An 11,801-nucleotide genomic window follows, 5' to 3' on the forward strand; every position below is an offset into this window, starting at 1 on the left:
AAAGAAATGATAACGTTTTGAGTAGAGTGTACCAACGTCTTATGAGAAGCAGAGTTATCTCATCTCGAAACAAGGAAATCATGCAATAATTACCCAAGCAAACTGACACGGATGACTTACATGTATGTTACCTTTGAAATAATAATTATTACAAGACTGAAATAATTCATCATTCACATAACATTAATAGAGAACTATTCGTTGTCTTCAGAGAATTATTTTTTTCCGCAAAAATAATTCCAACACGTCCAAGCTCCATTTGGATCCTCCAAATTAAAGAAAATTTACAGTAATATGCCAGATAACATCCACCCGACTACAACCGAGTTAAAAGTGACGAGGACACCTATTGCAACCAACTTACTTTTGAGTGGATTGGATGGCAATGATAATCTGGGGCAGGAGTAGGAGGGCAAGTAGTGATTTCAAATGATGCATCAAGGCATGTGGATGTGCAATCTACCACTTCAACAGGCACGGCTTCGATGTGTGTCCTCTGGAATCATATACCTGACACGACAATCATTCATGAACCAAGCTCAGAAAAAGAAGGGAACAAATACTGACTGAATAGATTGAAACTAAGCAATCTGCATACCAGCTCTACGATTATGACATAGAGATGCCTCTGTATCCCTCCCTCTCTAGCTGTTCTGCTAGTGAAACATCACCTGTCCTTACAATCATGCCATCCTCCTGAACATGAAAAACACAAAAAAGACACCAGGAATCTTTAGAAACAAATGATGCACAAAGTTCCAGATACAATCTTGAAGTGGCCAAGACCAGAAGAGAATCGAGTCCTGTGAATTAGGTACTTCACAAGTATACTATGTCATTTTGTTGGTTCTGCCTACCACTACTGATGCCAAGACAATTCAGTGGTAAGATGAAAACTCAAAAAGTCTCAAACAACTAAAAAGCCAAAGAAACAAAGCATGTCCAATAGTAAATGTCTCATATTTGTAGTTTACGTCCTGTTGATGACCTTCATTTAGTTAAATTTCATATTTAATTGGCAAACAAACACATTTACCAAAAAATTTTAAAGAAGGAAAGTGAAATTATCACTAACATAGGTTAAGACAAGTAGCAAGCCTCACACATATCATGTGCACTATAACATCACAAATAGAGTATATAATCCATAATAACCTATAAGATCACAAACCTCAGACATATCACGTAGAAAGCCTCAGACAAGCAGAATTTAGATGACAAACACCCAGCGATTTAAAAAGGCGCTTGGGCGAGGCGAGGCAAGGCCCGAGCGCCTCGCTAAACTTCCAGGCGGCGCGCTTCAAAGAGGAGCTCGCCCGAGCCCAAGCACTGGGCGCTTCGGGCGAGCGCCTGGGTTAAACCAGGCGACCGAACCAAGATTTTAGGTCTGGTCCGATCTTCGGTGGTTAGTTGGTTCAATCGAACTAACTAAAACCGATATCAGTGACAACCTAACCCTAACCCTCATTGCCGCTCTCGATCCCGCTGCTCGCAACCGTTGCAGCTGTCGCCGCTCGCGCCTCCTGCTGCTCGCCGCTTCTGCTCCCGCTGTCGCTGTCACTGCTCGTCGCTCCCGCTGTCGTTGTCGCTGTCTCCTTACACTCCTGCTCCCGCTGCCACTGCCGTTGTCGCTTCCTCTTTTGTCAATCAGCACCCCCTTACACTCTTCCTTCTTCTCCTTCTGTATACTGTTAACAGTATACAGTACACTGTTAACAGTATACAATAGTATATATTTAATATACTGTATCTTAGATTTTCTTAATTTAATAGCATATTTTTATTTAAAATTTTAAATAATTATATTTATTAATTATATTATAAGCGTCTCGTTTCGCTCGAGCGAGTGCTTGGGCGAGCGCCTAGCGCCTCGGACGTTTTTGGACCTTAGCGTCTTTTGGCACCTAGCGTTTTTTAAATCACTGCAAACACCATAATAATCTAATTCTTGTAATTATGTGGATAACTAACAAGAATACTGATATAAATAATACCAAAAAATCGAATAGGATCACTGAAAGAAAAGATATAGACTGCATATAAGCAGCTCTTTGACTGTTATCCTTATGAGATATGAGGCTCCTACCATTATATGAACATAGCTCGGTTTGATACACTCCAGAAGGCGTTGATAATGTGTGATAATCAAGACAGAATTATTCGGTGTTAACAGCCCATTAACTGCTTTTGCTACATCTTGAAGTGCATCGACATCTAACCCTGAATCAATTTCATCTAGAATAGCCAAATCTGCCTCAAGAACCTGAAAAAACAAAAAGATCAGACGATAGTGATGATAATGAGAATATTTCTGAAGACGAAAAGCTAAAATGAATATCGACATAAGCAAGAAATGTCACATTTATTTGCCAAAGCAAAAATCATTTCAGAATGGACTACATTCTAGTTTCCCAATGTCTTTTCCAAATATGGTTTAAGTGATCAAAACATAACATCATGAGGAAAAGGAAGAGGAAAAAAATGAGGACAATAAGAAGAGAAAGAAACAGAGAGAGAAAAGAAAAAGAAAAAGAAAGAAAAGGAGAAAGCGAAACAAAAAATAATATCTTGGCCATGTCAGTCTTTCAATTAGTCACCTAGGCCCTGTTCAAATCATTCAAGTCTTTAACGATTTATTGATAGGAGATGGATGCAAAGGGTAAGTGGGCTATATCAAAATAGCTCACATACTTTTAGGGAATATTTGCAAAAGCCCCAAAGTTCCAATGGTGCTTCTCTAATTTTGGTGTGTTTTGCACCTAGAATTCTTCACAGTGGCATCCTTGACATGAGCATTATAATATGTGACCAATGAAATGCTTATTTTGGATGTCATATGTGATGCTACAATCTTCATATTTAATTATTTGTGGTGATACAAATTCATGTTTTATAGGTGTTTTCATAAATATGTATCTTAAATTCCCAAAGGAATTAAAAGGTAAAGAGGTTCAAATCATGGTAAAACTGAAAATTAATGACTAATTCCGAACTATACTATACAAGTAAAAAGGACAAGGCCATGTTTTAGTTTATTCCAGTTTTAGTAATTCTGAACTATACTGTACTAATTTTGAACTATACTGATCATTGCAATTCCAGTTTAAGTTGATTACAAATCTGAATTTAATTTTGAACTCAAACCAGATATCTGTTTCTCCATCTATTTGGAGCAAGAGAAGTTGGCTTAGTTAAGGGATAAGAAGGCCATGTTTTCCACACAAGCTTCATGCACAGTATCAGGAGAACTTTAGAAATAATCTAAACATCCAAGTAAATTGTCAATGACCATCAAATGAAAAAAAAAAAAACAAACCATGATTTTATGGCTCATGACAAAGCTTGTTCAGAAATTTATGGAGACATTGATGCCTTGGGACAATCTTTGCAAGAGAAGCAATTCAGCATTAGAATACTTGCAATTTAGACGAAGGTTCACCTTACCGGTCCAAGCCAACATGCCGATTGGCGACACAGCATGTATTGGTCTGTACCAATTGACCAACACATGATAAACTGGTAAATACCAGTGTTTTGAAGAGGAAGAAAAAAAAGAGAAGAAGGGATTGCGGAGGAAGGAGAAAGAAAGCGGGGGGAAGAGGAAGAGAAGAGACCTTACATGAGACGTGAGAGTGCAGTGAGGTCGTAGCAAGCAGAGGTCACCATCGATCGTAGCATCGAAGGTGATGCTCGCAAGCCCTACGAAGATGAAGGCGATGCTAGTGAGCATTGTGGGGGCGGCACTTTTATATGATGAACCGGAGCGGGGTAGGTCCGCATACCGATCAATGCTCAGATAGGTACGTGCCGCCCATTTCATACTAGTCCAGGCGAAACAATGAATGTTAAACTACATGGTTCTACATTGTTTTAAATGTATGCATACTAGTAAAGATAACAATCAGAAAAAAATTGTTAAGCAAAATCTTTAGCCAAGTAAAATCTTGAAAAAATGGTTCCATGAATAAGCCTCTTTGTTATCACATGTATCTGATTTGTCAAAACACAAGCTTTTGGTGCAAAAGAAAAAGAAGTTTGAAGACATAAGAAATTCAATTTTCTTGATAAGCTTTAAAGAATTCAGCAGCTTCATTATGATAAAAAGATTATGAAGATCAGCATGACACCAGAATAAAAAGAGACAAATCATCATTTATAATGGGACAACAATCTGCCAGTCCCTCATTATGGACTTATCAAACCAATACTGTGACTTGTTGGAAATTTTATCAAGCATATTCTGTGTTTACTTAACCTTTGGTATTTAAAACCAATAGAACCTAAAAAGGGTAAAGTAGACAGGTGCTTTCATAGATTTATATGCCATACATCAGAAAAGTAGGAATACATACTGCAAGTTGCAGGATTTCATTCCGTTTCTTTTCACCACCACTGAAGCCTTCATTTACATTTCTGTCAAGAAATTTTGGATTCATATTCAAAGAAGCGACCTTAGGAGTCACCAAACTGTAGAACTGCAAGGTTAGAATATAAATGACATTCTTAGCCAATGGTGAGTTAAACAACATAGAGAATGCAGAAAACCAAATCATATAAGCAATAGTGATATCTATCTATAAAGGAGTCTTTTTTATGATATACATAGCTAATACAACAAAATTAAAGGTACACAATAAAAGTAATGCAAGATGGTGGACAACCTTCAGTGATCATGTATCCTGTCATATATGGCGTTGGGGTCTTCAAATGAAGCCTGCAATCAGAAAGTCACCAACGGAGCCATACAATCATTCCAGTAGTGTGTCATGGCTTGGTGTACTCTGCTTTGGCACTGGAACAAGCAACTGTCTCTTGCTTTTTGTTCTGATAATGGCAAAGTGAAAATTATTGATAGTGGAGGACGAGGTGTCCAATACCCATACATGTCCCGCATGCGAGACACAGTATACCAACATATCAGTCAGTAGAGAGAAAGAGAGGCAGGATGGGGAAGGAGAGGAGGAAAAGGGGATGGAGAGGGGAAGAGGACGAGGAGGAGAAGTAACTTTTGACAATCAACAACTGTCCAGATCTAAAAAATTAAAAAAAAAAGAACAGTTTCAAATTATCCCAGTCCATTTGCCATGGACTAGTAAGATACTGGAAGATACTCATCGATTGGGCTAGGCTTTTTGAACTTTGTTGGAGGATCTCAATCTGAATATGGAAGTTGTGACAGTTAAATAATATTATTTCTATTGAATAACAAGAGAGACACAAAAGGACAGCTCTTGACAACCTTCCCCCCCTAGAGAACAGAGTGGCTCTAACCTTGCTCCTCTTCCCCAACCATATTCCTCCAAGGGCTCTCCAGGTGAGATGGTGGCTGCTCCTAAGCTAGATAATGCTCTTGCTCCATTAAACACGAAAGGGTCATGACTCCTTCACCTCCTTTGACAACTGTGCCCTTGGAACACTGCAACATATTACCTAGATCTCGGGTTTCAGTATAAATATAGTGTTGCCGCTAGATCAGATATATTGCACACTCAAAGGAATGTCATGCATCGACTCCTACCAAAAAGCGATAAGGCAGTTAATGCTATAGTGTCAATATAGTAATACACATTTTCATCGATTATGAATCGAATGGTCTTTAATGATTTGTTTGTCTAAGAATTATATTTATTTGCAACCGAGTGATAACTACAATTTGGAGGATCCACACCCAATCATTGTGCTTTCACAAACGTCATCATCGAGCATAATTGGTCAAACATTTGATTTGATTCACACTATGATCAACAACAGACTATCATATAAACAAGCTTGTATATTTGCACTACAACATGCATGATATAATGTGTCAAACTCAATAAGAAACCATAAAAGCCAGAGATTGATCCTTTTGACCTCCAGTTCTACAACAAAGATTTTCAATCAATATTGGAATGGATCGAAGCAGCAAATAATAGGCAGAACAAGCAGGAGACCCCATATCCATCTCATTTCTTCATTATAGCCATAAAATAGGAACATCCCCAGCAAGAGAAAGATTGCCCTTAGCTAGGACATGAAGGTCACACATCGAGGAGTCAATCTAGGAGGGACTATGGCACCCAACAATCATAGATATCTACCCAGCATGTGAAGGAGAAAAGGTAGGCAGCAACAATCAATCTGTTGGAAAGGAATGACGAGCAACAGTCTATGCTCGATGACGAGACACTTTCAATTTGGTGATGAGACACCTCCTTCACAATAAGCACTCCATGAGGTCCATTAAGACAGTTGTGACATTAAAAGTAATGCCTCGACCGATGATGGCAACAATAGCCATTTGATTGTTTTGGCTACTCAATCTCAGAATGAAGCATCGATGAAGGAATAACACTTTACATATGTCATCCAAGATTTAGATCATGGAGCTCGAGGATCCACACATCATTTATTGTCAAAAGGATAGAGAAAGACAATCGACGATATTAAGCAAATGTTGACACCGATAAGAGCTCGGCGTATTCATACCCTTCATATCATCAAGGATCCTACACCACCAGAGGTACAGTGACAATGGATATTTTTTCGAGTCTAATCATTTTTACAATATAGAGTAAATGGTTAGTGGCGATGGTTGAACTCCCAATGCACTCCAACCTCCACAATCCTATGTGCCATAGTCATGATTGCCTTAGAAGGTTCCTCGGACACATGTTGTCAATGATGATGCAATGATTGTTACCACGACGTTGTATCAAATTATCAATAACATAATTTACCAATACAATATGTAGTGTAAACAGTCCCAAAATTGGATTCGATAAACCTACCATATTGATATACAAATTCATAATATCAAGGATCCCGATCCACCGACGGAGGAATCCTATGGTTCATTTTAAGTAGAGGCAAGTATAGGTATATATAAACATTATCTCAAATTCTCAATAGTTTATTTTGTTAAAATCCTAAAGTTTCAACACTTAATCCAACATCTCAACTTGTATCTTTGTATCTTGGTAGATGATTCAAGATCAATGGAAGCAACTTCCTTCGATGAAAGATCATACAATAAAGTTGCTCCTCGAAGAATCATAAATTAAGTATCTCATCCTCACAACCTAGAATTTCTATTTATTTATGCCTTATACACTTTATTTGAATTCAAATACAATCAAAGTACCATTATATTAGCACACTAAAATAGGGGTTTTTTATTTTCAGGTTTTTATTCAGCTTTTTTTGGGACCATGGGGATGTACCAATGTATCGACATTCGGTACATTGGTACCAATACATACTGATCTGCCTAGGGACTGATACCAATGGTCAATCTTGTACGATGGTCCTTGAACAGAACCAATATAACTGTTTCATAATCTCGACATAGAAAGAAAACTAAACAGCCATCACGTTGTTATCAAAAACTGACTGATGCTCTATAAGAACCATTAAACCATTCAATAGGAGATGGAATTAGCATTTCTCCCAATTGCATGCCTTACCTCTTCAATGGAAGAGGTGACAGAACAATCCCTGGATCACAAAATTTGAATTTGTGTCGAAAAAGAGAACCTGAACCATGAAATGAAAATAACTTCTACAATGCATCAAAATTCATCAGAAATTCAGGTCACCATTTGTAGTTTAAATTGATATGTAATGCATGACTCTAATATTGCATAAGAATTATGGCACAGTATGTGTGATCTTGATGATTGATGCATTCTTAGAACATATTTCTTTTCACACTTCTGAGTGTAAGTGAACAAAACCAGAGTCCTATTCTACATTAATTGGTTACTTTCAAATATTTTCTTAAACATTTGGTTCAATTGATTAACCCACTGTTTTTGGCAAGATTGAGCTGGCTGAAATCGAGCTCAACTACAATGACATCGAAACCACTTTTATCCAGCTTACTAAATTGACTAAGCATCTCCATATATGTTTGTTCAAAAAATTTAACCAAAATAATATTTGAAATATCAACCAACATACATTGGACAGCCATTGTCAAATACATAGAAATGCACAACTTCTTTGGTCAACTATTTATTTGTGAAAATATATAAGAGAAATTTCTATTTTTCTGCAAGCAAATAAGCAAAACTATTAATAAGCATATTATCTCTGATGAAAGCTGCAAATTAAGATAATAGCTGTGAAATAAAATCACAAAGCATCAAGATGTGTGCCAATCAGAGTTGTTACCCTCTGTTCTCTACAAGATATGGCATGCAGTGTTTCAAAACGGAAAGAATGATCAAGAAGGACATCAACAGCATGATAGCTTACAACCCAAAGAACAGACGTTCAAAATTCACACACCTCGAGAGGTTCTACCGGTGGTAGCCCATGGTTTTTTCTTCGAGCATTGAATGCCATGAGCAGAAAGTCAAAGTTGCTTACACCTGGTATCTCCACAGGGGTCTGAAAACTCATGAAAAGCCCAACATGGGACCTTTCTTCTGGTTCCATTTCAAGCAAGTTCTGGTCTTTGAAAAGCACACTACCTCCAGTTACATCATAATCTTGATGGCCAACAAGAACCTGCAATAAGCAAACCATTACCATGAAAAGTACAAGGCAACATAAAGATCACAGCTAGCCAATCTGCTCATGTACTGTAGAATCATTTCTATGTCCTAAGTATAGCCAATCTGCTTGACATAAGTGTAGAATCATTTCTCATGCAGCGGACTTAACAAAGCAAATTCAAGGAGCACTTATTCCACAAAGAAAAAAGTGGGGCACAATGATTTTTATTAATAAAATGTCTTGTTTTCTATGTCCTGAATATAGGAGAATAGTAAAAAAAACAAAACCAAGCAATCAAAGTCAATAGTCATTGCTTACTGTATTTTGCAGTTATGGAAAATAAACTAGTGCTCACAGCACAAACTAACATCCAGCTTAATTTAGAAGAGATTTTATATTAACTGCTACATCGATCCTCAACAAGGGTTTGCAATACCATACCGTACCATCCGGTATGGGCGGTATATACCGGTCCACCAGCAGACCGACACGTGGACCGCTCGCTATTGGGCGATATCAGCCATCTGGCCCCGTATCAGGCGATACATGGCCATACTGGGCGGTAGCGATCAAAATTTCGACCGTTATCGAATGGTAACAGTCCTCCAACGGTCAATTTGACCATTTGAGGCCTCCTCAAGAGTTTTTAAACCCTTTCCTCCCCCCTATTTCAATATATTTCACTCCCATACTCTCTTAAACTTTTTCATTTTTTCTCACATTCTATCTCTTATTCTCACATTTTCTCTCTCTTAAACTCAATAAAGTAACGATTTATGAATTAAATCAAATTTAGAAGGCTAATTTGGGAGGATTAAGAGGAATTAAGATTCGAAATGAATCGAAATTGTGAATCTTGCACAAGGCTATTCCTCAAAGCTCGAAAAATATATATAATACTATTCTTACCTAATTTACATTAGTTTTGTTAAAACTATACTAAATGTATATTTATTTCTAACTTAAAAACTCTATCCTAACCTTTTTTTCTATTTTTCAAATATTTTCAAAGGGTTTTATGCCTCTTTCAGGTGTATCACTCGGTACGCCCTGACGTACCACTCGGTACACTATTGTACCATACCGTATCGAGCAAAGCTCGGTACACTGGTATAGTACGAGATTAAGAACCTTGTCCTCAACATAACTTACATCAACTCATGTTACTGCTTTTGAAGATTTTGACACTTGTTTAATCCTTATCACTAGCTACAGATAAAACAACAACAATAACAGCAATAAGATGTAAATAGTACAAGTTTGATTGATCTAGTTACCTAGATAAGCTCAAAGTTCCGTGTCTAGGAATCCAAAATTTTAGTATGAAAAGAATCCTACTCTACTTCAGAATGACCTCATTAAACAATACATTGGCTAAATCAAGATATTTCTATATGATATAAACAATTTATACGAGAACAACAACAAAAGTTGTGAGAGACATCAGGGTCACCTTTGAAAACGTGCTCTTTCCGGATCCATTCTTCCCCATAATCGCGTGAACCTGACTAGAAATTCCTTCAGTCAATAAACTAAAACCCAAACAAGAAGACAAATCGGAGGATGACGAGGTAGAAAGGGAGAACGACCAACCTCGCCCCCGTGGATGGTTAGATTGACACCCCGCAAGATCTCCTGCCCGGACTCCTTGATGACGGCCTTCAAATCCTTCACCTCCAGTAGGACCCTCGGGGGACCGTTCCTGGAGGAGGCATCGCCCGTGGCCGGGGAGTCGACGGTAAGCGTCGCCTTCGCCCGCGTAGGGGCGTGAGGGCGGGACCGGAACCGCCAGGGATTGAGAGGTCCCGAGACATGAGTTCGGAAGGGCGTCGCGGGAAAGCGTCGAGATGAGAGGGAACTAGGCGAAGACGAGGAGGAGAAGGGAATGGTGGAGGAATAGGTGAGAAGAGCCATGGCGGAAGGAAACTTCCAATTTGGGTTCGCCTTCGGTGGTAACGCTTTTTTTCTTTGAGACTATGTTATCGCCTCGGTGGTAGACCTTTTCATCTTTTAATATATTATTATTAGTATTATTATTATTATTATTATTATTATTATTATTATTATTATTATTATTATAGTAATAGTTATTGTTAAAAGATAGACTGTTTAGGTTTGAGAAATAAATACATAATTCAAAAATATTTTATTATATTATATAGATGAGTTGTTTTATTTGATTTTTATGCTAATTTAATAACTTTAGCTCTAGAAAATTTGGCCGGTTAATCAAAAGAGCACTAATTTAATTTTGCTTAACTTTAGACCAAATGTAACTCTTGATTTAGAATATTAAATACTATATTTGAAGCACATATTAGTACAAACTTGATTTTGTAGCATTGTTATGGTTTACTTCAGTACTTTTTTTTTTCAATAAATGATAATTTTAAAATATTAAATTTACATTGTTATTGAATTTAGAGTATTATTTAGAAGTTTCATTATTGATAAAGTTCAAATAAATTAAAATAGAATTTCTTCTAAAAGACTAAACAGTTGATCAATAAATTGTAAATCGTAAAAATTGTTTATTAATTGATTAAGAAATTAAATTTAATCTAAAAAATATAAAGTTATTAAATATTCATCCAAATATTCTACCCACTCGACATATCTATTGGGCTTCTACTTCAATGGCTCCTCCTTTCCTTCACTAGATCATGAAAAATGAACAGTTTCTATTTCCTTTCCTTCTCCATATCATGAAAAATGAACAGTTTCTACTTCCTTTCCTTCTCCAGATCATGAAAAATGAACAGCTACTACTTTCTTTCCTTCTCAAGATCATGAAAAATGAACAGCTTCTACTTCCTTTCCTTCTCCATATCATGAAAAATGAACAGCTTCTACTCCCTTCTCCATATTATGAAAAATGAACAGCTTCTACTTCCTTTCCTTCTCCAGATCATGAAAAATGAACAGCATCTACTCCCTTCTCCATATTATGAAAAATGAACAACTTCTACTTCCTTTCCTTCTCCAGATCACGAAAAATGAACAGCTTCTACTCCCTTCTCCATGTTATGAAAAATGAACCGCTTCTACTTCAATGGCTCCTCCTTTCCTTCTCCCGATCATGAAAAATGAACAGCTTATACTTCAATGGCTCCTTCTTTCCTTCTCCATATAATGAAAAATGAACAAGAACTAAATGAGATAGCATCACAATTCAAATACTTAACGAGACAAACACAACCTATATTAGCAAAGTCTTTCAATCATCAATGATATGAGACTAGTCTGTAGCTCATCTTCATTTTCATCCCACACAAATATTTTCTGACGTAAAATAGACTTCAACAGCCAACATAACCTTC

The 11,801-nt window shown here is 37.1% G+C and overlaps 1 protein-coding gene across 1 annotated transcript; it reads right to left on the minus strand.

The window, feature by feature from the left end:
- Positions 1 to 103: 103 nt before the first annotated feature.
- LOC135622239 (ABC transporter I family member 6, chloroplastic-like) lies at positions 104 to 10,455 on the minus strand. The gene is made up of 7 exons (XM_065123886.1): positions 10,075 to 10,455; positions 9,935 to 9,985; positions 8,272 to 8,493; positions 4,353 to 4,475; positions 2,087 to 2,263; positions 599 to 696; positions 104 to 510 (listed from the first exon to the last, which is right to left on the minus strand). The coding sequence occupies exons 1-6, from the start codon at positions 10,393 to 10,395 to the stop codon at positions 610 to 612; spliced, it is 981 nt and encodes a 326-aa protein (XP_064979958.1). The 5' UTR covers positions 10,396 to 10,455; the 3' UTR covers positions 104 to 510; positions 599 to 609.
- Positions 10,456 to 11,801: the final 1,346 nt, after the last annotated feature.

Source organism: Musa acuminata, chromosome BXJ2-9 (genome assembly GCF_036884655.1).
Source record: "Musa acuminata AAA Group cultivar baxijiao chromosome BXJ2-9, Cavendish_Baxijiao_AAA, whole genome shotgun sequence".
Lineage (NCBI taxonomy): Eukaryota > Viridiplantae > Streptophyta > Magnoliopsida > Zingiberales > Musaceae > Musa > Musa acuminata.

What these genes read in the sequence shown, in the direction of transcription:
- LOC135622239 (XM_065123886.1), bottom strand. Translation starts at nt 10,395, where the DNA reads ATGGCTCTTCTCACCTATTCCTCCACCATTCCCTTCTCCTCCTCGTCT. An exon ending in TAACCATCCACGGGGGCGAG is followed by an intron (nt 9,986 to 10,074) that starts GTTGGTCGTTCT and finishes ATTTCTAGTCAG; the next exon opens with GTTCACGCGATTATGGGGAA. An exon ending in GAAAGAGCACGTTTTCAAAG is followed by an intron (nt 8,494 to 9,934) that starts GTGACCCTGATG and finishes TGCTTATTGCAG; the next exon opens with GTTCTTGTTGGCCATCAAGA.